Genomic DNA, 26,960 nt, shown 5'->3' with positions numbered 1-26,960 from the left:
ACTTCCCAGTTCGCTCTGAGGTTATCGGGGTGACGTCACGGGAAGTGAAGCGCGGACTCCTTCCGGTGGTGCGTAAGCCCTAAGCAGAGCCGAAACCCAGTGGAGCCTGAATCCCGATAAGACAAGATGGCCGGGCTACCCCGCAGAATCATCAAGGTATCCGCTTTTCTTCTTCTCCTGCCTGCTTGCTCTCCTCCTTTCCCGCCCCCGAGGTGGTGGTTGGAGGAAGCCTCATCCGGCCTTTCGCCTAGGCCGCAGGAGCTCAGAGTGAGGGCTGAGGGGAGCACAGCGCTTCCGGTGAGCGGGGTAGGCGGCGGCGGTTCGCCCTCCTTTCCTGCAGGGCGCGCGGCGGGGAGTGATGGCCTGAGGGCGGCGGCGGCGGCAACAGCAACAGTGCCGACAACAGTGCCTCTAGTTAAGGCGGGCGCGCGCGCATGAATGTGGGAGTGACCGGCCGCTGTCCCTGTGCATGAGGGACGGAGGGCGGCGGGGCCTCAGCGCATCGCCTCTGCCTGCCAGGAATGAATGGGAGTCTCAGAGCGGTTGGGAGGCTCCTCCCGGGCCTGGGTTCTAAGTTGCGGCTGGCTTCGTCCCCGCCCTCGCCGCAGCCGGTGCCCGTCGCGGCGGGCGAGCGGGCAGGAAGGGCTTGAAGAAGGAGAGAGAAGACGGCTGTGACAGGGCGCGCGCGCTCTCTCTTCCTCTTGCTAGATCTGGGGACGGGCCAGGCGGGCTGCTGGAAGCGGCGCACGGAATCTCCGGGGAGCGGCTGAAGAGCCTCCGGTTGGCCCTGGCGCGCAACGCCCGCAGCAGCGTCCCGGCGAGGCATCTGCTTCTCGCCTTCCGAGCGGCTGGAGAGAGATGACTTGTCCTCCTTGAGGGCAATTCCTCCCGGCCCTGCAACGCGTTTAGGTTAGGTTGACTTTGCGATGACTCAGGAGGAGCGCCTGCCGAAGGAAGTGCGTTTTTCTTTCTTTCTTTCTTTCTTTCTTTTTTTTGCACTGCTCGCCAAGCCTGCCGCGAAATCCATGTCCTGGGTGTGGGTGAAATCCAGACTCTGGGATGCTGGAATGTGGTTAGTGGGCGCTCTGCGCTTCTTCCCAGACGCGGCTTGCTTTTAGCTTTCTGGATGCTTCAGCTTCTGTGGAGCTGAAGTGCGCTGTTAAGAATAAAGGAACGTATAGCATTTCACTACTTATTCTGTGTAGCTTTAAAGTCGTAATCCTGTATAATGTAGCTGTTTCCACGAATGTGTATCGGTACTAGTGTGAATGTAATGTGTAATTTTGTGTATTCAAAATTCCAAACAGTGTAGTTTGGTTATTTAAAGGAAACGGTTGTGTTGTCGAGTCGGTGTCGACTCCTGGTGACCACAGAGCCATGTAGGAGTGGTTTACTAAGGGACCTTAAAACATTTATATGGTACACCTTAATTCAGTAAGTGCTATGGAAAGTTGTGTGGCTTTCTACCTGGCTATAGTTACAACCATTTGCCTTGAAATTGGAGACATTGTTTCTGTAGGAAAGATATGTAGAATTGAGGTTTTGTACTCTTGTGATGAAATATGCTGCACTCTAATGGAGCTTACTCAATGGTGCAAAGAGTGGAATAGTTATTAATGGTTGAAAACTCTATGCATACTTTCAAGGACATAACTCCTTACAAATTCAGTGGAACTTGGAGTAGACTGGTATAGGAGTGGGTTTGTCATGCTTTAAACCTAGGGCCTTGTTGTAAATATCAATATAAGAGAGCTGCATGAATAGCTTGGTATTCATTTACCTCATTTCTAACTATTGAAGGGAAAACATAGTTGATATTCTCCAGTTAGTATGCTGTGGGAAGTATGTGCTCCCTGATTGTGCCAAAACAAAGTGGGCAAATAGCTTATTTTCAGCTTTTTTTGCATTTTTACTGGGAAATAAAGTTTCACTGAGTTCAACAGGATCTATTCAAGTGTGAGCAGGAGTGCAACAGTTCTGCTTCTGCTGATCTCAGGAAAGAACAAAGAGCTACATGGGGTACTGTAACCATGTCACTAACTGTTTGAGCCTTCAGCTTCTCCTCTTCGTCTAAGGTTTCACCAAGTGTTCACCACTTTCAAGCCTATTAAAAAAAGATGTTTGCTGGAAAGAGAATTCTGATCAAACCTGTATTCTAATTTCTAGTGTTGAATGCAGTATTTTTGCTACACTTACAGGGATTGAAGAGTAAAAATGAGACTTAAGTTTGCCTTCTTGGAACTTAAGCAGGTGATGGTGGTGGGGTGGCATCTTAAAAAAAAAAAAGCAGTGGTGGGGGGAACATAGGAAGCTGCCATATACTGAGTCAGACCATTAGTCCATCTAGCTCAGTATTGTCTTCACAGACTGGCAGCGGCTTCTCCAAGGTTAAGAACATAAGAACAGCCCTGCTGGATCAGGCCCAAGGCCCATCTAGTCCAGCATCCTGTTTCGCACAGTGGCCCACCAGATGCCGCTGGAAGCCACAGACAGGAGTTGAGGGCGTGCACTCTCTCCTGCCATTACTCCCCTGCAACTGGTACTCAGAGGCACCCTGCCCTTGATACTAGAGGTGGCCCACAGCCCTCTGACTAGTAGCCATTGATAGACCTCTCCTCCATGAAGTCATCCAAACAGGCAGGCAGGAATCTCTCTCAGCCCTATCTTGGAGAAACCAGGGAGGGAACTTGGAACCTAGATGCTCTTCTCAGAGCAGTTCCATCCCCTGAGGGGAATATCTTACAGTGCTCACACTTCTAGTCTCCCTTTCATATGCAACCAGGGCAGACCCTGCTTAGCTAAGGGGACAAGTCATGCTTGCTACCACAAGACCAGCTCTTCTCTCCTGGGAAAAACCTGAAGCCTAAACGTTAAAGTTAAATCAAGTTCCAGCTTCGCCCAAAGTATTCACCAAATCACTTTGTAATGATGTGGGTAAAACACACAAGTTGTATTGATATTGGGGGTTGCAACTGAAATAAGTAACTGTTAAGAACATAGGAAACTGCTTTATACTGAGGCCAGATGATTGGTCCATCTAGCTTGGTATTGTCTACACAGACTGGCAGCAGCTGCTCCAAGGTCTCAGGCAGGAATCTCTCTCAGCCCTGTCTTGGAGATACCAGGGAGGGAACTTGGAACCTTCTGCATGCAAGCATGTAGGTGCCTTTTCCAGAACAGCCCCATCCCCTAAGTAGGGATGTGCACGGAATCGCGGAGGGGTGGCAGGGAGGTATGCTACCGCCCCATGGATTTGGGGAACTTAATGGAGCGCTGGTGGGGGGAAAGCGGCGGAAGGGGTAAGCGCACCCTCCCCCACCCTTAAAGAGCTACCTCCACCGGCATCGGACTGACAGAACCACCGGTTCGGAGGCCCATAAAGGGCCTCCAGACTGGTTCCGTGCACATCCCTACCCCTAAGTGGGGTAGCATCTGTTCAAATGCAAATCAGGGTTGACCCTACTTAGCAAAGGGGACAATTCATGCTTGCTACCACAAGACTATCTCTCCTCTATGGTTGTAATACATCCATACTTAAGGGTAAAGTGTGCCGTCGAGTCGGTGTTGACTCCTGGCGACCACAGCTCCCTGTGGTTGTCTTTGGTAGAATACAGGAGGTATGGTTACATTAATGCACAGGACTACACAAATCCCCTCACCAGTGGTAAGTGTCTCTCCCTGGACTTCTCTGTGCATTGATTGCAAGGAATGCAGAGGACGGACTTTACGGAAGTTCTGCTGGAAACGAATCAAGAAGACTCATCTTCTTCCCTCATCCCAACCTCTGGCACAGAGAAGACTTGGGGCCGGGGGTTGCTTTTGACAGCCATTTATAGGTAACTAATAAGCCAAGCAAACTGAGATGCATATGAAGTCAGAACCTTGTACTGTGCATTATCAGTGAAGCTCAGATGCAGCTCCCATCCATGTAGAATTGGTCTATGAGGTATTCATTGCATAGGCAATACTTGGCTTTTACAATATACAGTGTTTGGTGATTCTTGTTATGCTTTTAGTTTCCTTTCAGAAGTTGCCACTTTTTTGTACTCTGGTTTGTATACGGCAAAAACCACTATGCTGGCATTTCAGTGACCTTATTTAATTGCTTGCCATTTTAGTGGATGACCCAGAAAATGCAGTGGGTTGAAAATCTGGAGCTGTGGCAAATGCTAGTGAATAACACAGCAAAGTTGGATGAAGGGAAACCAAAATAACTAGTAGTTGTCATTTAGTGGTGTTATACCTTTTCAGACATGTAAAGTGTAGAGGTAAGGATATGTATGCTGATTCTCCCACAGATTTGTGTAGGCATTGAAGCAGTATGTGTTCGCACGTGTGTTCTGCTACCAGTTGCCTTCATAGAGGTGACCAGCAGAGACTCTTGGCAGGGCTCTGTTGCTGCCTGCCCCATTTGGTCACAGACCACCTGGGCCCACTTGACCTGGTAGTGGTGATGGCAGAATCAACACTGTGTGTTATGCCGGGTCACAGCTACTTCTTTACATTAATATGCTAGTTTATATTGGAAAACTTGCCCTCACTGGTATAGCCAGGTGACCTGGAGCTGGTGGGGTGTCAGTGTCAGTGGTATTCCTAACACCTTGATTCCATTGACAGTTACTGGATACAAACTAAGCTGCTTCTGTGAAGCTAATTCATTTCAAGGAATTGTCCAATGTCTTCACTGTAGTCCTACTGGTTTTCCAATATCGTTCTCCTGACTTATTAAAATATATCATATAACAAAGAATAAAACTTGGAAATTGCTGTTTGGAAAATTTCTTTGCTTTGGTCTCAAAGTAAATCTAAGAACATGATTGTCTGGATCAGACCAAACGTTTATCTGGTACACCATCTTGATGCCCACAGTGGTCAACCAGATGCCTTTCTATCTTACTTCATCCTATGATGTCTCATCTATTACAATTTTGAGGTTCATGTGAATCTGTAGTGACTAATGCAGCCATGCTGCTTCTCTGGTTTTTTAGCTCTGTTGTCACAGTGCCAGTTCACTTCAATATTTCCTGCAACAAGACTGCAGTTTAAGGTTTGGGCTGTATAAAAACTTGAGGAGATACAATTAGGAATATAGACGTACAGTTGTTTGCCATGCAACTCAGGTAAAACTAATACTCCTGAGCTGGCTTTAGTTTTCCCAACAAAGTTTTGTCCCTTCTAGCATTTTGAAGCCAATTCTGCCACAAGCAAGTAGTACAACAGTTAATTTGGAAGATTAAGCTATATTTAACCAGGTCTGCCTTGGCCTCATATTTTAGGTGACCAGCCACTTGAGATTTTCTTGCCCTGATTATACACAGTTGGTTGACAAATCTAAAGATTGAAACATACTAATGACTTTTAACCAGGGTGGATTTGATTTAAATCAAACTGATTTAAATCACGATTTAAATCACGATTTAAATCACTAGCAGGGTGGATAAAAATAAAAAAATCCGATTTAAATAAAAAAAATCCAATTTAAATAAAAAAAATCTGATTTTTTAAATTTAAATCAGATTTTTTTATTTAAATCTGATTTTTTTGATTTTTATCCACCCTGCTAGTGATTTAAATCGTGATTTAAATCAGTTTGATTTAAATCAAATCCACCCTGCTTTTAACCCTCTAGATTTCTAATGCCACTCATAATCTTTTGGTATTGTAACTTTAACTCAATATATGGAAGCAATAAATCAATATATGGAAGCAACAATACCAATTTTTAAGTTTCTTTTTATTTTACATTTTTGATCAGAGGACATAATTTAGTCATGCACCAAAACCACCAACAAAAGTTCCAACCAAAATAGCAGTATTGAATATATCATATAACTATAGGTACAATATTGTATAAAATGACAATCCATATATAAATGAATCATACAGAACTATAGAAAATCATAAAACCCTACACACATGAATGTTGATAAGGATCCACAATGGTGACCTGATGTACTTCATTTCTAGAAACACGGCTTTTCAAGTGCATCAGTTAATATAAATGTAGATGTCCAATTCTATAATTTCCTTGATAAAATTCCTTTATAGAATATATCTGTATATCTCCTATAACATTCTTTTGTTGTTATTTACATTCCTTTTGTAGAAGATATCTTGATCTATTATCCAGTATCTTCAAGTTCTATCATTTTACTCCTTAAGACTTCACAGGCAAGTAAACTTATCTTTGAAGAAAAATCCTCTTATAGGCCTTATAGATAGATTCATATGAACTCCATTCTTCAATATCTTCAAGTCCAAATCTTAGCACTTTACTCTTCAAGGCCGGACTATTTCCCCCCCCAGTAAGCTGGGAGGAAACACTAGGAAATCCATGATATGATACTGTTTTTTACTCCAAGGGTGTTCAGAAGAACAGTCCTATGACTCAAACTGAAGTGGCAAGGAGGAGTAAAATGGGCTAGTGACTGAGCAAGCAAACAGGTGAGGGGGAAATAAGATCTGCAACTGTCTCTGCCCACGTATGACAGGTGTCTGGTAATCCCGAGCTCTTTAAATGATTTTTGACTACAGGCTGAGAGCTAATAATAGCTCTGTCTCCTTTAAAAGTTACAAAGAGGTGTGGAAAGAAGGGATCAAATGTCAAGCTGGCAGTGAGCAAAACTGAGAGAATGATCAGCAGGAAACTGAAAGGTATCTTAGAGGTGTAGGAAGAGCAAGATGTTAGCATCAACAGACTTAGTGCTATGTGGAGCACCAAGTTATATAATTGTGCCCAAGGTGATTCCAGTCTGAACTAGATAGGTCAGGACTAGAAGCGATAGTGAGACAATAGAAAGCGAAGTCTGGGGCCAGCCAGGAAAGTTGTTTTGAGTGTGGGGAGTGATTGGACAGATGGAACTGGCTTGATAGTTAGATAGGGGAGCCTGGTGCAAGCAGCATAGCAGAAGGTACCAAAGGAAGGAAATGTAAAGGATGGGTAGGTGGGTGAAAAGAGTGAAAATTCCTTTGGGAAAACCCTGTTTGCAATACTAAACTTATTTAACATGAAATTTATTGTAGTGGTATACTTATGAAACTTAAAAGCACAAATGCATCCATCATTCAAAGAATTTCAGTATGCCCAGGTCAGTTTCTAGGGACGAGCCCGAAAGTGCTCCGGCTCCGGCGGGGGTGGTTCTTTAAGGGCGGGAGAGGGTGCACTTACCCCTCCCGCTGCATTTCCCCTTCCGGTGCCCTGTTATTTTCAAGCCCCTCGGGGTGGCAGCGTTCTTCCCTGCCTCCCTGTTGCCCTCATCGGCCGGAAGTAGCGATCATGTGTGCGGCAGACAGGCATGTGCGCAATCGCTACTTCCAGCCGATGAGGGCAACAGGGTGGCAGGGAGGAACGCTGCCACCCCAAGGGGCTTGAAAATAACAGAGCGCTGGCAGGGGGAATGTGGCGGGAGGGATGAGTGCACCCTCCCCTGCCCTTAAAGAACTACCCCCGCTGACGCCGAAACCACCCCCACCCAGAGCTGAATCGTTTCAGAGGCCTTTATAATGGCCTCCGAAATGTTTCGGGCTCAAGCCTATCAGTTTCCAAAGAACTGTGAAACTAGTTCTGTGAGGCTAAGGGGGCTGTAGACTACTTTCGGCTCCTGTGGACAAATTGCTTACGAAACAGACAGGACTTTCCAAATCTGTTTGATATGCGAGAGTCATCTGTCCTCATAAGTCAAATGCTCCTCTGGCCTAGCACAAACTATTTGAGTGAGTCTAAGCAACTCTTTAGAGATGAAGATAGAAGTGGCTGCATCCAATACTACCCAAGCATATCTTTGATTTTGCCAGTAGGGAAAATGAGAAAAAATACATGGAAACCATCAACACTGTAGTAAACAAAAGGAAGGCTTAAGAACATAAAAACAGCCCTGGTAAAGCTTTTGTAGTTTGTATTTTGCTGGTCGACTGACCGTAACAAAGATTTGAAACATCCCTGCTGGGTCAGGCCCAGGGCCCATCTAGTCCAACATCCTGTTCCACACAGTGGCCCACCAGATGCCACTGGGAGCCTACATGCAGGAGTTGAGGGCATGCCCTCTCTCCTGCTGTTACTCCCCCGCAACTGGTATTTAGAGGCATCCTGCCTTTGAGGCTGGAGGTGGCCTATAGCCCTCCAACTAGTAGCCATTAATAGACCTCTCCTTCATGAAGTTATCCAAACCCATCTTAAAGCCATTCAAATTGTTGGCTGTCACATCTTGTGGCAGAGAATTCCACAAGTTAATTATGCGTTGTGTGAAAAAGTGTTTCCGTTTGTTGGTCCTAAATTTTGTGGCAATCAATTTCATGGGATGACCCCCGGTTCTAGAGAAAATGAGGAAAAATACTATTTTTTCCCCTCATTTTGGAAAATAAAACAATTATGTTAGAGAGATGTTTTATTTTCCGCACTTGCCCCTAGAAGAGTGTCTTGGTTTCCTCATGATAACACCAAGGTCTGAGATTGTCCTGAAGCCTAGATAGTAAAGTCTTCCTTTTGTTTACTACACTGTTGATGGTTTCTATGTTCAACTTGTATTGTTTCTGATTTTATTGCTAGTCTGATAAGGAAAGGCAATACATTTGGATACCCCAACCTTGAACTACTACTGAATGTTTCAATAATATATCAACATTGTCATACGAATGTTGTGTGCATTTAACTGATTGCACCACTTAATTCAGTGGTACAATCACTGAACTTTCATATAAAAGTATATAGGATATTACTGCAAATGTCATAGAAGCTAACTAGTCTGAACCCATGTTGAGTTAGTTTATATCAGGGTGGATTTGATTTAAATCAAACTGATTTAAATCACGATTTAAATCACTAGCAGGGTGGATACAAATCAAAAAAATCCGATTTAAATTAAAAAAACCGATTTTTTTGATTTAAATCGGATTTTTTTTTATTTAAATCGAATTTTTTTGATTTGTATCCACCCTGCTAGTGATTTAAATCGTGATTTAAATCAGTTTGATTTAAATCAAATCCACCCTGGTTTATATCTAGTTTTACTCTAGCATATAAGTAGTAGCAAGCATCCAGACTAACTTAATCACTATGAAGTCCCACTGAGTTTAGTCATGACTAACTACCTAATATTTCTTTGAAAAAACTATAATAACTCAAATTTATTTGTCTTGGGAATCACTCAAAGGTTAATAGCTTCTGATTTTGAATTTTCACTTTCAACTTCATAGATTTCAGAAAATGGAAAGCTTGCAGGAGTTGAAACAGAATTCTCAACTCTTACCACATTAGTTCTTTCATTAAGAACATAAGAGCCTAGCTGGAACAGATCAAAGGTCTGTCTCCTGTTTGCCGCATTAGCCAACCATTTAGCTTTTGCAAGATTTGTCTAATCCCCTTTGAAAGCTATTTAAGCTATTGGCTATCATTGCACCTTGTGGCAGCAAACTTCATAAATTATATGCAGTATGAAGTTCTTCCAGTCTTATAAGATAACCCCCATGTTTTTGTTTTAGTGTAATCATGGAAGAGGGAGGAAAATTGCTCTCTATCCACTTTATCTTTCTTTGCCCAATCATAATGTTATAAACCTTTACTGTGTGTCTCCTTTGCCTTTTTTTCTTGAATGAAAAGCCAAATGTTGCCTGTTTGTATGGAAGATTTATTGATTAAAATATTTATATCCCACCCCTCCAGTATAATAATGCTCAAGATGGCTCACAAAAATGAATCAGCATAATCAAACAATATAGCATTAATAAAAGTAAAATAACTAAAAACAGGACTCAATTTAAATTAGATTTAAAAGTTGAAAGTTAAAAACTCTTTATGTAGCTGTAAATAAAACACTAACAAGCTTGTCAATGATCGATTTTCTGATGCTCTTTTTAAAACCCTGAGGGAGGAAGCATGGTGAAGCCCTCCTGTGAAGGCATTTCAGAATTGAGGGACCACAACAGAAAAAGCTCCTTGGTTGGATCATCTATTTTTTGTCCTTATCTGCACCTTTTCTGCACTACGTCACTCTTTTCTATGTGGTGAGAAGAACTATATCCCAGGTGTAGTCCCACCATAGCCTCCAAGCGTAGTTGCACCTTCCCTTTCAAGTGTTTTCAAGAAACAACTGAGCATCTTTTTAGAGAAGCTTTTAAATATTGTATCCGCTGTTTATATCTGGTAGGTTTTAGTGTAGCTTTTTATTGATGACTTTCAATCTCAATTTTTAAAATGTGTCATTTTAGTCATAGTTTTTGCATGATTTTTTAATTTTTTGTATTCTATATTGTATATAGCATATGGTTAAGATTGGACACAATCACGTCCCACTTCTGCAGGGGTGAGGGGCCTATGAGGATGGTCCACCCAAGAAGGTTATTGGAACCAATAACATTCCTAGAAGCCTTGGAGGTATTTCGTGTTGGTTCTGCCAGTGCTTCTATTGATGCCCTGGTGGAGAACCAGAACAGCAAACTCACCAGGGAAGTAGAAATGAGTGATTGTAAGCGTCCTCTCCAAACCGCTTTAAAATTGGCCCCTTGGTATACGGAAGAACTATGGGAGCTTAAGCAGGCGCAAGTGGAGAAAAGGCTCTACTTGAATCCAACAGATTACAACATAGAGCACATTTGAAGATGTATGCTCAGGCAAGACAAGCGGCAAAGAAGCAATTCTTTTCTGCCCGTATTTCACCCACAAGCTCACACCCAGCGCTGGTTGTTTAGGGCTGTGAGAGTACATGCTCCTCACTTGAATCAGAATTTGAAACCATCACTCACCCGCTGTGACATTTTAAATGAGTTTTGTATTGTATTGTATTGTATCTCTTGTGTTTAGGTCAACTTAAACTCAGACCACACAATTACTACAAAGTGAAGGTGTCCAGCAACTCTTATGTTGTTATCCTGGACCAGTTTCAGTTTGTGACTCCTGCTGATGAGGATAAGCTGTTTAGAGCAGTGTGGAACATGGGAAGCTGCCATATACCGAGTCAGATCATAGGCCCCTTTCGTTCAGTATTGTCTACAGTACACAGACTGGCAGCGGCTTCTCCAAGGTTGCAGGTGGGAATCTCTCTCAGCCGTATCTTGGAGATGCAAGGGAGGGAACTTGGAAGCTTGATGCTCGATGCTCTTCCCTGAGCGGCTCCCATCCCCTAAGGGGAATATCTTACAGTGCTCACACATCAAGTCTCCCATTCATTTGCAACCAGGGTGGACTATGCTTAGCTAAGGGGACAAGTCATGCTTGCTACCACAAGACCAGCTCTCCTCTCCAGGGTGGCCTACCACCTGTTCTCTTGATCCTTGTCAGACATAGCTTATATTATCTGGCAAGGGGATTGTTATAGAGGACCTGGTAGATATTCTAAGTGCTTCTCTGAGGGAGGGCAGGATGCATTCCTGTCTTAAGGAGGCAATTATTAGACCTCTTCTGAAGAAGCCTGCATTGTTTAACTCAGAGTTAAACAACTGTAGGCCTGTCTTCAACCTTCCATGGCTGGGCAAGGTAATTGAAAGATTAGTGGGCAAGGTAACTGAGGGTGGCCTCCCAGCTCCAGACAATCTTGGAGGAAACTGATTGTCTAGACCCATTTCAAACTGGTTTTTGGGCAGGCTATGGGGTGGAGATTAATCCAACTCAGATTAGAGCCCTACATGGAAAGGGAAATGCCAGATGTTCAAACTGGTTTCAGAAAAGGCCAAGGAACAAGAGACATCATTGCTGATGCACGCTGGATAATTGGAAAAGCCAAAGAATACCCCAAAGAAGTCAACAGGAAAGCCTTCAAATTGCGTCGACCATGTCAAGTTGCAGAATATCCTTAGGAAAAAGGGCATCCCAGAACATCTAATTGTTCTCATGAGAAACCTATACACAGGACAGGAAGCCGCAATCCAGATGGAACATGGTGAAACAGACTGGTTCCAGATCAGCAAAGAAGTAAGACAAGGTTATATACTTTCTCCTTATTTATTCAGCTTCTATGCTGAACATGTACTCAGAGAAGCTGGATTGGAAGAAGATGAGCGTGGTTTTAAAGTTGGAGGAAGAAGCAATAACCTGCACTACACTGATGACACCATTCTGAAAGCTGAGAAAGCAGATGATCTGCAAGCTCTAGTAATGAAAGCCAAGGAGCACAGTAAAAAAATGGACTACGACTAAATGTCATTGGTTTAATCTTTTTTACAACAGGTACAACAACCAGCCTTCGAACTGAAAATGAAGACATTGAAGTGGTGGATAGCTTCTGCCTCTTAGGATCGACCATCAACAGTAAAGCATCCAGCAGTCAAGAAATACGCCGTAGACTAGTGCTTTGCAGGGTTGCAATGAAGGCCTTGGAAAGGATATTTAGATGCCGTGATGTGTCTATACCTACAAAGATTAGAATCATTTGGACAATGGTTTTTCCTGTGACACTCTATGGGTGCAAAAGCTGGACTTTGAAGAAGTAAGATAGAAAAAGTATTGATGCTTTTGAACTTTGGTGCTGGAGAAGACTTTTCCTGGCTGTCCATGGTATCATGGACAGCCAGGAAAACAAACAGATGGATCATAGAACAAATAATCCACAATTTTAACTCGAGGCACAAATGACCCCAAACTATCATACTTTGGACACATTATGCGAAGACCCAGCTCCTTTGAGAAGTCCATGATGCTGAGAAAAGTTGAAGGGAAGAGAAGAAGAGGATGACTAGCAGCAAGATGGATGGACTTGATTACGCCAGCAATGAATGCACCACCGAGATACCTTAAAGGCCAAGTTGAGGGCAGATCATCCTGGAGAGAATCCAGGTTGCTAAGAGTTGACACCGACTTGACAGCACTTAATCAATCAATGGGTTAGAGACTGCCTTGGTTGGCCTGATGGATGATCTCCGATAGGGAATTGACAGAGGGAATGTGACTGGTTTTTTTTTTTAAATCTCACAGCAGCTTTCAATACTATCAACTATAGTATCCTTCTGGACCATCTGAGGGGGTTTATTTTATTTACATTACACTATCACATTCTTCCTCCACTACCCTGGAGCCCAGAGCGGTGTACTACATACTTAAGTTTCTCCTCACTACAACTCTGTGAAGTAGGTTAGACTGAGAAAGAAGTGACTGGCCCAGAGTCACCCAGCAAGTATCATGGCTGAATGGGGATTTGAACTCGGGTCTCCCCAGTCCTAGTCCAGAACTTGAACCACTACACCACGCTGGCTCTGGTTGGGAGTGGGAGGCATTGACTTGCAGTGGTTCCGCTCCTACCTCTTGAGCAGATTCCAGATAGTGTTGCTTGGAGACTGTTTTTTCAAAATGTAAGCTTCTATATTGTGTCCCTCAGGGCTTCATACAGTCTCCAATGCTCTTTAACATCTTCAAGAAACCACTGGAAGAGATAATCAGGAGATTTGGTGCAGGGTGTTATCAGTATGACACCCACATCTTTTTATCCATGTCAATATCATCAGGAGAAGGGATAACCTTTCTAAATGCCTGCCTGGAGGCAGTGATGGGCTGGATGAGGGATAAGAGACTTGAGACTGAATCCAAATAAGACATAGGTACTTACTGCCCAGGGTTGGAACCCAGAAGAGAGTTCTGATCTGCCAGTTCTTGATGGGGTCACACTTCCCCAGAAGGAACAGGTACACAGTCTTGGAGTCTCTTTTAGATCCTGGTGTCTCAGGTTGGGGCAGTGGCCGGCAGTGCTTTCTGTCAGTTTCAGCTGATACACCAGCTGTGTCCGTTTCTTGTGATAAACGTCCTCAGAACAGTAGTACATGTGCTGGTAACCTCCAGCCTTGACTACTGCAGTGCACTCTATGTGGGGCTGCCTTTTTATGTAGTCCAGGAATTGCAGTTGGTACAGAATGCAGCAGCCAGGTTGGTTTCTGAATCACCTTGAAGAGACCACTTTACTCCTCTATTAAAAGTATTACAGGTGTACCTCATTATCCATGGGGATCCCATTCCAGTTGTTTTCTGTGGATAATGAAGCATTGAGTTTATGGGGATTAGGTGTTAGATTCCTGCAGGGCAAACAAAAAACAACACACAAAACAGCAAAAAATGGCAGAAATAAGAGCAAAAAGTGCCATACCATACGCTGTGGTTTTCCAGTTGTCCAGTGATTCCCCCCAATTTCATGGATTTCCCCCCCAAAAAATCACATTTAAAAATATTTTTGACAGAGCCACAAAATGGCTCCTTTAAACAAAATGGTGGCCACGGATACATGGGCATCAACCCTTTCTGTACCCCTGCATGCTGAGATGAGGTGCTTATTTTCGGACTATGGATATGCAGAACTGTGAATAGCAGTACCGCATATAACAAGGTCTACCTGTGCGCTGGCTACCAATAAGTTTCTGGGCAAAATACAAGGTGCTGGTTCTAACCTATAAAGCCTTAAACAGCTCAGGCCCAGGGTATTTAAGAGCACATTGTCTTCACTATGAGCCCTATTCCCAATGTGGTCATCTGAAGAGGTTTGTCTGCAGTTACCACCAGCTTGTATGGTGGCTACACAGGGACCAGCCTTCTCTCTTGCCATCCTGAGACTCTGGAATGTGCTCCCTGCTGAAATAAGAGCCTTCCCATCTCTGACAACTTTTTAAAAAGTTTTAAAGATGCTTTTATTCACCTAAGCTGTTTAACTAGACTTGTAGTTTTAAATTTAAGGTTTTTATTTGTTTTTTGTTTTTTGCTGTAAACCATTCAGAGATGAAAGTTTGGGGCTGTACACAAATAAATAAATAAATATCTTATAAATGTTGTATGCCACCCTTAGCAGTAGTGTGTTGGAGAGGTGGGGGCATCAATATTTTTAATAACTTATATAAAAATATTGAAAACTTTATTTTTAGTTGCTTCCTAATGATGTTTAGCATGGGGAAAAGGACCCTTCCCCCAGCTGCTACATACTTGGTTGGTGTTCTTTTTGAGCTGTCCATTCACTACAACCCCAAGATCTCTCCCATGGTTAATCACCTCCAGTCAGCTCAGATCCCTTTAGTGCAGGCCTGCTCAGCTTAGGCCCCCCAGCTGTTTTTGGACTACAACTCCCATAAGCCCCAGCCACAGGGGCCAATAGACAGGGATTATGGGAGTTGTAGGCCAACATCTGCAGGAGGGCCGAAGTTGAGCAGGCCTGCTTTAGTGTATATGTGAAACTAAGTTGGTTTGTTTCCCTCAACATGCATCACTTTACACTTGCTTACATTAAAGCTGCATTTGTCCTTTTGTTGCCCATTTGCCCAGTTTGGTGAGATCCTTTTGGAGCTCCTCACGGTTGGTTGGTTGTGTGTACACAGTATTTCCTAGCACTTAACATTTCTTGCAGAAGATGGTGATAAAGTGGTATGTTGGGTCAAACCATGTTGAACACCAGATTGTGTTTCTGCACTAAATACTTGAAGTTATGTGTTTTTTCAGCATCAAGTCCCTAAGTGTGTTACTTGTTTAGTAATCCAGTCAAATACAAAAGCATTTCTGTAATAAGTAGTTACCATGCTCCTGTAAGCAGTGGCAAATAGGGAACAGCAGCTTTCAGCAGTTGGCCATCCTATATAATAAAGCCCTTAGTGAGTGTCCGTGGCCTTGGAACATTGGCGTCTGCAGGCCCAGAACAGCCCAAGGGAGACAGGACCGCCGACGCCAGTGTCCCAAAGCCACGGGCGGACATTTGACAGCAAACACTCGACCTCCTGCCATCGCCCGCCCGCCCTCCACCATCGTGGAAAAGCTCAAACCACCCGCGGGCGGCAGTTCCTTGCCGCCCCGCGGAGCTAACAAGAAGAAACCTTGGCAAGAGCCGGCAAGGGCTCTTGAAACCTCGACGAGAGCCGGCAAGGGCAAGAACCGCAGGGAGCCAGAGGCGGCGGCGGCTCCAGGCCACCCGCAGGCAGCATTTCCTTGCAAGGCGGCCTCTCGGATCCTGCCACCATGGCGGCGGATCGACGCGCCTTCAGCATAGCCGCGTTGCGGCTGAAAGCAAAAGAGCACGCCGTGCAGCTTACGCAGCTCAGCATCCTCCCCGGGAACAGCACGGGCAAAGAGGTGTGCTAAGTGGCCCTGCGGGAGGGGGCGGCGGGCAGGGGGCAGCCCGAGATCGCCTCGCCCGAGGAACGAATCCTAGACCAAAATGGGAGCGAGAGAGAAAGAGAGAAATCTACAAACATATTTAAAACAAAATAAAAATAAAAATGGGGGCAGGGCCAAGGACCAGCAACTGAGAGGACACCGGGGAGGTTCTCCTCCAGTGAGGAACTTGGAGAAAGCCAAGCCCTTGCTTTTGCTGCTTCCCGAGGGGCAGATGAGCAGGAGACGCTCCTTCTGAGCTGGTCTCTTTCCACAACCTGCGTTTCACTCTGTTCCTGTTCCTTGATCAGCAAGCCACACACCAAGTAGATGCGGGGGCGGGGAGCCAGCGAGTGGGGGAGATTGTGGAGAGGCGAGGTGGGGATCGAAGCTGATGCTTAGCCCCCCGCCCCACTCTTTCCCTTTCCTCTATCCGTTTTGTCAAAATCCCATCCTGGGCCATTCATGTACGGAGCGGAGTGTTGGAGACTTCAAAGCAGGAGGACGCAAACCAAGGAGGCTGCTGACAGGAGCCAAAAGGAAGGGATGCGGTGGAAACCAAGCAGCGCACTTAAGGCAAAGGGGTCTGGTCTTTTTTTGTCCTTGAACACTACACCAACCAAGGGTTTTATAGCAAACCAAAGGGAAATAAAGTGCTAGAATATGGACTGTTTCAAGTCACTAAACTGTGATGCTCGATACTGTACATACCATTGTTATTAAAAAAATAAGAAAATGACAAAAACAGAGCTTTGTATATTTGAAATGTTATATAACAATTGCACTCAGTGTAGTGTTTGTACAAGTTTGTCATTTCTGTAGACTCTTACTGTGTTGTAGATATCATAGGGTCCCTAGACAAATATTTATGTACAAACCCTTTATTTAACTTATTAACTGTAGGGGTTCCCGAAGCGTGAAAAAGAAAGAAAAGGAGGGAGACAGACAGGCAGAAAGGGCATTGCTATGCTATGGTTGTTATTGCTCTCACTTTTCCTTGCGACCATGTGGGAAAGTGTCACCCATAGAAAATAAAATATATCTATCTATCTATAAACACACACGTTTATGAAAGAATTCTAAAAGCTACCTGGAGCTGCAGCGTTGGACGCAGTCAAGGGGGAGGGGATGCCAAGAATTTGGCTGGGTCGGTAACATTCAGAACAAGGGACTGTGGCAAAAAAAAAGAGAGAAAGAAAGAGACAGAGAGAGAGAGACAAACAGAAAAGTGAAAAAGAAAAAAAGGTGAACACTTAAAGGCGGGAGATAAAGCTAGCGCCCGTTATCATAACGGGCTTAAAAATACTAGTAACTAATAATATGAAAGGCAGGCTTAGCACTATCATGTTAATCTCTTAGAGAGCACCTGCAGTTCCATTGTCAAGTTTAATTTTTATAGTGATTGTAGAGACTGGAAAAAACCCATATAGCTTCTGAAGTTGCCACACAATTGATAAGCTTTTCTAGATTTGAGCCAATATGGATGCAGCTCCTAAGTGGATTCCCTATACCTGGGAGGCAACAACCTGTTGCAAGTCCAACATATGATTAACTCCAAAAGATTCCCTATCCCTTCCCTAAGTTATCAAATGGGTAATATGTTGCTTCTGCCATCATTAAAGAAGAAATGCTTTCCCCACTCTGGTTTTCATTCAGCTGTGAGTTGCCATTTTTTTCCTGAATGATGCCAAATATTGATGAAATGTCAGCTTAACCAGAAAATCTTTTGTTTAAATAGTATTGATTAGAGAGATGTATACTCTGTCCATCCCCTATTAAAAACCCTAAAGCAGAGACAGTTCAAATACAAAAACCTTATTGCTACAAAAAACTCAGGAAAACCGGACGGACTTAGCCTGGTGTCTTAAGACAGTAGTGAAGGTGTCAGGTGAATATATCTGGCAGGGGAGTTCTGTAACTTAGTTGCACATCAGAAAATATCCTTATGCTGGTCTAGTCTTCAAAGGTGAGGGTACCTGCAGAAGGGCCTTAATTGATGAGCAGATTTATGTAGGAGGAGGTGGTTCTCTTTAGATAGCTTAGTCCCAGACCTTTGGTGGTTTAAAACAGCACTTTGGAATTGAGCCTGGAACAAACTCGAAAGCCAGAGAAGATTATGTACTGGGGGAAGATGTTTCTCTCAATCCCAGTTAATAACTGGGCTGTTGAAATTGCCAAACACACTTCATGGCTTCCCCACTTAAAATGCATTGCTGTAATCAAGCCTCTGTCTCCCTTGTGGTAATATCTAGATCAGGGCTGCACATCAGTCCTCCAGCTGCTTCTGGACTACCACCATCTTTTCTTCTACTGAGGTTAATTTATTAGCATTTCATTGTTAAGGAGTGTGTATGTTGGGCACCCAGATCACACTTAATGAAAATGCATTGAATATATTGTTCTATGACGTGGCACTAATTTTTAAAAATTGCATTGCCTTTTCTTTTTCCTTGTATAGAGCCACCTAATGGTGCAGCAGGGAAATGACTTGACTAGCAAGCCAGAGGTTGCCGGTTCGAATCCCTGCTGGTATGTTTCCCAGACTATGAGAAACACCTATTTCGGGCAGCAGCAGTATAGGAAGATGCGGAAAGGCATCATCATCCTACTGCATGGGAGGAGGCAGTGGTTAACCCCCCCCCCCCCCCCAAAGAAAGAAAGAAATTCTACAAAAGATGACCACAGGGCTCTGTGGTTGCCAGGAGTTGACACCAACACCGATTCGATGGCACACTTTACTATTTCTTGTATGGATCTTTAACAAAAGAGAAAACAATGAGGCTTGGTTGATACCTAAGTGCTCTTGGATTAACCAATTGATTTGTTTCTGTTCACTTGGGACAGGGGAATTAATACTGTTACGTAGGATAGATATAGACCATGAATTGTAATTCTGGCCATTGGCTGTATTAATAAAGACTGACTGACCATGAATGTTGTTTTTGGAAAGATAAACCTCTGAAATGAATTGAAAAAGTACTTGATATTTAACTGTCTATTTTTTGACTAGTGCAAAAGCAACCTTAACCCTTCTTTATGAAACAGTTATTCTATCTAGTTATGAGGCTGTTTTGTGTAGTGAATGCTGGAAAGACTTTCCTTATCTTCTTGTCCCTTTTTAAAATCAACCATTTCTGCGAACCCTTTCACACAATGCCTTAGTCTCTCATTCTCTACTGTAGCTGAGCTTTAAGTATGTGTAACTGCAATAATTGTATATTCTTTCCCTATTTACCTATGCCTCCATTTCCCTTCCTCTGTCTCCCTTGTGGTAATATCTAGATCAGGGCTGCACATCAGTCCTCCAGCTGCTTCTGGACTACCACCATCCCTAACTATGGTGTCCCCACTGTGGCTGGGAGTGATGGGAGTTGTAGTCCAGAAGCAGCTGGAGGACCGAAGTTGTGCAGCCCTGATCTAGATTGTAAGCTGCTTGGACAAAGATCTGTCCTCTTTCTTTGTAAAGCTCGATTTCCATGCATGGTGCTATATAAAACCTCTCTTTGATGCAATCTGTTTGTGTTTTCCTACTGATCAAAGAAATCTTGAGTTTGATACTGCTTCTCAACGTCATCTAAATATAGCAATGTGAAAATTTACTAAGTGATAGCTGAGCCTGTTTGCTTATGTCATGCAAATATGAAGGGAAACAGAGTTTGCAGTTCTTGCTGCAAGGGACAGCACAGAATGCCAGCCTTTGCAAACTTCTTAGTTTATTATCTCAAATGATTCACCAAGTGGGAAGTTAGTTTGTGTGGATTCTTTCCTGGAATGAGAACAACTTGTATGTACAGCCTTTGTCCATGGATATTTAAAAGAATAGTATACATGGATTTCACTGCTGTGTTTTTTCTCTTTCAGGAAACCCAGCGCTTGCTGGCAGAACCTGTTCCTGGAATAAAGGCAGAACCAGATGAAAGCAATGCACGTTATTTTCATGTGGTCATTGCAGGTCCACAGGATTCCCCCTTCGAGGGTGGGACATTTAAACTTGAACTATTCCTTCCAGAAGAATACCCAATGGCAGCTCCGAAAGTACGTTTCATGACCAAAATTTATCATCCTAACGTAGACAAATTGGGAAGAATATGTTTAGATATTTTGAAAGGTAAGTGTTTTGTAATTGTGATAAGTGATATATCTTATCTTCCATACATATTGATCCTTGAAATATGAAATAATACTTCAGTTCACTCATAGGGAGGGGATGTTTCATATTTAAAATGTTGCTTTAGTACTCTCTGACCTTGTTTTCAGATAAATGGTCTCCAGCTTTGCAGATCCGTACAGTTCTGCTATCAATCCAGGCTTTGTTAAGCGCTCCGAACCCAGATGATCCACTAGCAAATGATGTAGCTGAGCAGTGGAAGACCAATGAAGCCCAAGCCATAGAAACAGGTGATGTATTTTGTGGGATATTTTTTACTTAGTAAAGTTTTAACCAGGTGCAGATTTCCAGAGTGGCTTACAGAAACACACACATTCCATGGAATCGCGTAAAGTCATACATAAAATAGCTCAAGTATTATAGATGCAAAAGGCATTTTGGCACTTAGCTCACCAATACTGGATTTCAAAAATACCTGCAACTTTATTAGTGCAGATTGCGTAAGGGCTAACAGCCGGTTCAGAAGCAAGCACTGTGTTGCTAGCTTGCATGAGTAAATAGAAGACAGAGCAGGAAGTTGCATATTGGCCATGACAGCTTTTGCAGTCTTGGAGACCTACTTCTAGCACAAGATTGTGGAAATTGTTATGAACAAGATTTTGACCTCCCAACTGCCTTGTTAAACTTACAAATGGGTGCATAGCAGCCTTTGCAAGGCATTATAAAGTAAGCCTATTGGCTGATAACTTGTCTGCTCTACATAGGTAGATATACTTGTGTCAGGCCATGAGAGCTGATGTATAAGTTTCACTCCAGCTTACCATGTTGGTTGCAGCTGTTGCATGACGTGTGTGTGTGTGTGTGTGTGTGTGTGTGTGTGTGTGTGTGTGTGTGTAATTGAAAACTAGTTTTTGTAATACACTCAATTTTTTGACAAGTAAAAGATGTGAGTAGAGCATATTGACATACATTTAAATGAAATGCATTATTGTCTAATATATATTTCTCTTTTTTTTTACAGCCAGAGCATGGACTAGGCTATATGCCATGAATAATATTTAAAATATGCTCTGAATCAGTGTGCATCACTTTCTTCTGTTCTGCCAAGACCTCTTCCTCTTTTTGTTTGCATTTAATGGACACAGTCTTAGAAAACATTACAGAATAAAAACCCAGACATCAGTTCTTTGGTGATTTAAATGCACACTAGCAAATCTGTGTCTTGTCCTAATTCACTCCTGTTCCGCATGAACAGAGGCTAGAAGTATCATCGGGATTGTTGTGAAATTGTTTAAAAGCAGTAGCACATTTCTGCTTTTAATAAGTTTTCCCCATCATGATTTAAGTGTAAGCACTGTGAATGAAAGTAGTCAGGATTAGCTGCAGGGATTTTTGTTCTAATTGTGTGGGGGCTCTCCCTTTTTTATGATGATGCTAACTGCATTGGTTAAAGCAGCTAACCTGTAATACTCTAGAATATGCCCTCTAGCCAAGTCTAATTTAGATGCTGTAGATGGACAAGCTTGGTTGTTTGAACAAAAACGGGAACATTAAACATCCATCATCACCACCACTAATAATATTATGATTCTGCTGTCAAGGGTAAAAACCCTCCCTTCAAGGAAAAAGCTTGTGACCATTTTGTATGGCTTGTCTGGAAAATCTTCTGTAAATCTTATGTTTTAGTAAAATATTTTGTTATTCTACTTTGCCTTTGTACAGTTTGTTTTGCTGTGTTGTTTTTTTTCACTTTTCAATTGTGACAATCTTTTTTTTAAATGAAGCCAGATTGGAACGTTTTGACTTTCACCAACCCAACAAATATAGTAAAATATTGGATTTTTTTTCCTGACTTAAATTAATAGGTCATGCCACATTAGTGTTCATAATATTTTTGTTTTTGTGTTTTTACATAGCCTCTGGTAATTGTAATTGCTTATCAGAGCTTAATTAGGTTAGATGCATCATTGATGTGTATGTGTACTTGCAATGTTAAGTACCACTGAAGCAGGAAGCTAGCAAAACAAACAGCAATTTTGGGTGTATGTGTAACTTGTCTGTCTTGTGCTAAGTATTATTGGATATCAGACTCTACATTTAAAGGTAACTTGCATCTTTAAAAGAAGAAAAAAATACCATCTGCATACAATGAGATGTTGCCATACAGGTAATTGGTTGCTAAGGCATTTACAGCTAGCCTTGTTGAACTCTGGCTTTACCTGCAAACCTTAAACGACTTTCTTGGCCCATTTCTTCATTTTGGTTTCTTCATTTGGAGGATATAAAAAACTTTTGACTTTTTTAGCCTTCACTGAAAAATGTATATAACTCATGGGAGCATATTTTGATCCCTTCTTTAACTTCTGTATTTCCTAAAATGTTCTTTTTTTCTGACCCTACTTCTCTTTGCCTTCACCACCTTCTGATCTCTGCGCTTTGTGTGGCCAGTGTAATGCTAGCTTGCCTGGGTAATGTCTGACGTGCAGTTCAGAGGGACAGTATTGAGGTCCATAGTTCTCTGCCCATCATACCTATTCTAGCATCATCTGGGGTTTCTATAGAATGTGGTGTATGTATTGTGCTCTTCTGTAAGATAAAGAATATCTATTAAAATCACATTTTCAACAGACAAAATGCTTTTATTGATGATATTGTCCCTCAGAGTTGACTGGTCTATAGCATGACAAAACCCTGATGATGATTTACTACTCTGACAAGAGGTGTATCTTCTCAAAAAATAGTTTAGTTGAGATTTCTTATTGGATTGTAGATTGGCTTGCAGCTGGTCCCTCTCTGTTAACAAGGAATGGCACCACTGCTGTAATAAAGCGAACTGAGATTATATGCTCTTTCAACTTCTACAAGTGTTTCCAGTTCTTCTGTATCTCCCTGGCTAGAATGAATATACATATACTGTACTTGCATTGCTGTGCAATCCTAAGTACGTTAATTCAGAAATAAGTCCCACTGAGTTCAGTAGGACTTACTTCCTAGGAAGTGTGCTTAGGATTGCAACTTTAATTTGATTTCTTCTTAAGAGATACTCGCATTGCTTGAGTATTATGACCCTCACTGACACATTGGCATTTTTCTGACATTCATAAATGCTTCTACTGTGGATTACATTAAAAACAAAACAAAAAACTGATGGCCAAGTTTCTGGCTTTTTGTACCTTTTTGTTTTTTGAGGGATGGGATTTGTTTTAAGGGGGAAATGCTGTAAAATTTGTTTTTAAAAATTGTATGCAGCAGCATGTTGAAGTCTGAAATACATGTGAAAGCTGTATTGTTAGAATGTGGCTTACCTTTCATACTTAGGGTATAATCCAGCCAAAGTTAACCACTGATTTCATTGAGAGAGTTAGTCTCATCCTAGGCATGTTTACCTGAAGCAGGTGCGGGTGGGTTGCACCAAACCTTTGATCTAGTGGTGCTTTTGCTTGCAGAAGGGCCCCTTGCGTGAGCATAGTCCTTCTTCCATTGATGGAAGGAGCTTCTGGCCACAGAGCACCACTCTGCCAAAGGTTCGGATGCTGTCCACTGAGTATTGCTGCTTGAGTGCTCATAGTCTTAAGCACATGCTTAAATATTTCCTGTTGAAATCAATGGGATTTTAAAGTGCTTAAGTTTGAGTTGTCAGTTTTCTCTCTCTCTTGCATGTAGTAAATGTCTGTGAATGTGTCCAAGTAACTGTTTGAATCAAGATCTTAAACTGCCAGCCTGGCATTAGCACAAAGTTAATGATCTGTGCAGTGTTCTAGAGGGGTGTATGACATCTGAAAGTTTTCCCTATTGTCAACTGCCCTGTGAGACCCTGTACTTCATTCAAAGCTCACAAAGTTTAATATAATCTTGAAGCTTGGTGCAGAAGCTGCTAAGCAGGAATCTTTTGTTAACAATTTATTTCTTCCATTGTGTATGTGTTTAAAAACAGCTGTTGTGCCAAACCCCAAACTGTTTTCTAAACTAGAGAGTCTGGGCATTCCATGGGGACAACTATTACAAGCGCTTCCAAAAAGACCATCTAGATTCTAGTTCTACATTAAGGTGACTTCAAGACCAGCTAAGTGTAAACATTAAAATCACTCTCCCTTTTTTTAGGTCTAGGAATTTAACTTGTCCTGAATATTATCTCTGTGTAGAATTGTGTCATACCTGATGTAAAATTATGCCATGTTTTCTGCTGTAGCAAATCAACTTGGAATTTACTTTTGACTGCAACTCATGATCCATTTACTCTGAAGCAGCTCCACTGAGCTCTAATAGACTACCCAACAGATTATAAACTGTAGTCTTGGTACATCTCAGAGGGTTGGAATTGTTCCAATATATCATACCAATAAGCTGACTCTTATTCCACAACCCCTACAAGCAGGTCTGCAACAATGTGTTTGCTTTATGACAGAGTGCTAGGTAAAGAGTCAGGGTTCCTTTCCTGAATTACAGTACAAGATTTTCCTCTTATGTTAATCTCGGTGCTAATAATTAACTGGTCTGAAGACTTACCTGGTGTATGTACTGATTTATGAACCCTCAACTTCAGTTAAAACCATGTTTGCAATAACCCTTTTGCTCCTCTAGTTCATAAACATTGGATAGTCCTTGTGCTTGCAGTTCTGTTCTTGAAAGAAAGGAAACCCCCGTGACAAACACGCATTCATGTTTTGCATGGATAGATGGCTTAACTGACAAGAGTAAACATTGAATGTTAAGTGTAATTATGACCTAACAAGTGTGGGTTTTATGCTTTTAAAGGAAGTGTATTTCCAGCACATTATGGTTACTATAAGACATCTCATCAACTAGTTGAATCAAATTATGTATATCTAAGCTTAATGTACATTCCTCCTATTTTCAGGGTTATTTTAAAATGCCTTATAGGGCATATTCTGACTGTAATGTTATGACACTGAAATAAAAGGAAGAGTGATTATTCATTTTACAGTGAGCTTCTCATTTTAAAAGGTCCCCCTCTTTTTTATTCTGTTAGGCTGATATTCTCAATCTAAACTTAATGTATTTGTGTAAAGAGAACTGAAAGATTTCTTCCAGTAGAGAGGATAAAACTATACCTCTTCATGTGGAAGTCTCATCATGTTCATCAAATGTACATTTGGTGGTGTTCTAGTAGCGTAGTAACTGATGTTCTCTGCTAGCATCCAACACTACAGCCTGTGATGCTTATGCAAAGAGGCCTTGCCCACTTACTAGTGTAGTGCTAAGCCTGTTACTGTGACAAGTTGAACACGTATAAGAGAACTGGTTGGACTTTGTGGGTGTACAATATTTGGAACAGCAGCACATGCACTTTATGAGCAAAGCTATGTGGTTTTTCTGTAATGCTCAGTAGTTGGATTCACTTTGTATGCACATGGGCTCAGAATTCCCTGATAAGAATCATGTTTTCACTTTTGGTGGTAGGAAGAAAAGCCAAAAGTGAGGGAGCACCATTGTGAGGCTCCCATTTTCATATGGGTTCTACCTTTAGGGAGCTAAGCAGTTAAGAGCTCATATTATTATTACATTTATATCCCGCTCTTCCTCCAAGGAGCCCGGAGTGGTGTACTACATACTTAAGTTTCTTTTTCACAACAACCCTGTGAATTAGGTTAGGCTGAGAGAAGTGACTGGCCCAGAGTCACCCAGCTAGTATCATGGCTGAATGGGGATTTGAACTCGGGTCTCTGATTCCTCATTTGGTTTTCAGCTGTAGCAAAAGCCACTTTCCTCCCCCAATTCCTGACAGTGAATTCATACCAGCATGGCATAAAACAAAGTGGCAGGCAGCACAGCTTTTGTGGATGGACCTTGCCACACCAGGTAAGGGTACATGCAGCATTTTCCACTCACCGGGGGGGGGGGGGGCAGTCCCCTGTAAAATGAGGAAGGTTGTGAAAGACAGTGGCACTGGTTACAGCAGCTGGGTTGCACAATGAGGAAGGTGGGAAGGTATAGCAGGAGACCGTGTGTGTCTGGCACTCCTAAAGAAAGAGTGAACACTTGGTTTTTGTTATTTACTCTGAAAATGGAGATTACTTGTGAACCCAGTTTCCTTGAGTGGATTTATAAAGTCAGAATATGGGAGGAAGAGAGTAGGTGTGACACCTATTTATATTAAAAGCCACATAAATAAAATGTTTAATATAAAAAATGCTCAGACATTTCTACTAGACTTTGTGCAGATTGTATTGAGCTGGTGTTAAGTGTGCAAGCTAGGAAGTACTTGGTTCAGATGTTACCTCTGCCAACCACCAGGGGAGTATTAGGCAAGTCACTGTTTCTCAGCATCAATATTTACACCCCACTATCTGCCATGTAAGAAGACAGACCTGACTGAGAAATGAACACATATAGAACAATCTGAAACACTATAAATACTAAGTAACCACTTCTTTAAAAAGGCTACCTGTCTCCAGAACAGAGTTAACCTGCTTTGATAACTTAATTCAGCCAGCTCTTGGTGATGGCACAGATGTAAACTAGTACTTTTTTGCACTGGTGATCACTGCCAACTATTAACATCCACATTGTAGGAATAATAGTGAAAGACAGTGTACTGTGCCAAACTAGCACCAGTCTTCACTCAACTAATGAGCAAAAAGGAGAGAGAATTAGCAAGGATGAAGGAGCTGCCTTAGGGCCTTCTACTTCTTAAAATAAGTATATTGTCTTAAGTGGAGGTGCAATTCTGCCTTTCATGAGCCACAGCAATATACACCCTAGGCTTGGTTTACTTGCACATTTGCAGTGGCATAAACAAAACTAGCGGTACAGTCGGTACTACTTGCATCTTTCCCATTAAATACTGGTACA

General features: G+C 42.4%; 1 protein-coding gene across 2 annotated transcripts; it reads left to right on the top strand.

Annotated features, from left to right (window-relative positions):
• Positions 1 to 21,853, top strand: UBE2N (ubiquitin conjugating enzyme E2 N). Of its 2 annotated transcripts, none has more exons than XM_053256527.1 (4): positions 1 to 156; positions 19,901 to 20,147; positions 20,297 to 20,437; positions 21,169 to 21,853. In XM_053256527.1, exons 1-4 carry the CDS (start codon positions 127 to 129, stop codon positions 21,207 to 21,209), a joined length of 459 nt encoding a protein of 152 aa, XP_053112502.1. In that variant the 5' UTR covers positions 1 to 126; the 3' UTR covers positions 21,210 to 21,853. The 2 variants fall into 2 exon arrangements, with proteins under 2 accessions (XP_053112502.1, XP_053112503.1); XM_053256528.1 differs by lacking the exon at positions 1 to 156 and adding an exon at positions 369 to 956.
• The last annotated feature ends 5,107 nt before the right edge of the window (positions 21,854 to 26,960 follow it).

The sequence above is a fragment of the Hemicordylus capensis genome, chromosome 5 (genome assembly GCF_027244095.1).
Source record: "Hemicordylus capensis ecotype Gifberg chromosome 5, rHemCap1.1.pri, whole genome shotgun sequence".
NCBI classification, from domain to species: Eukaryota; Metazoa; Chordata; class Lepidosauria; order Squamata; family Cordylidae; genus Hemicordylus; species Hemicordylus capensis.
This window is presented reverse-complemented; position numbering and strand designations above follow the sequence as displayed.

Bases quoted from the DNA above. Each gene is read 5' to 3' on its own strand.
- UBE2N (XM_053256527.1), top strand. From the start codon at position 127: ATGGCCGGGCTACCCCGCAGAATCATCAAG. The intron at 157-19,900 runs GTATCCGCTTTT...TTTCTCTTTCAG, and splicing joins TACCCCGCAGAATCATCAAG to GAAACCCAGCGCTTGCTGGC. The intron at 20,148-20,296 runs GTAAGTGTTTTG...CCTTGTTTTCAG, and splicing joins ATGTTTAGATATTTTGAAAG to ATAAATGGTCTCCAGCTTTG.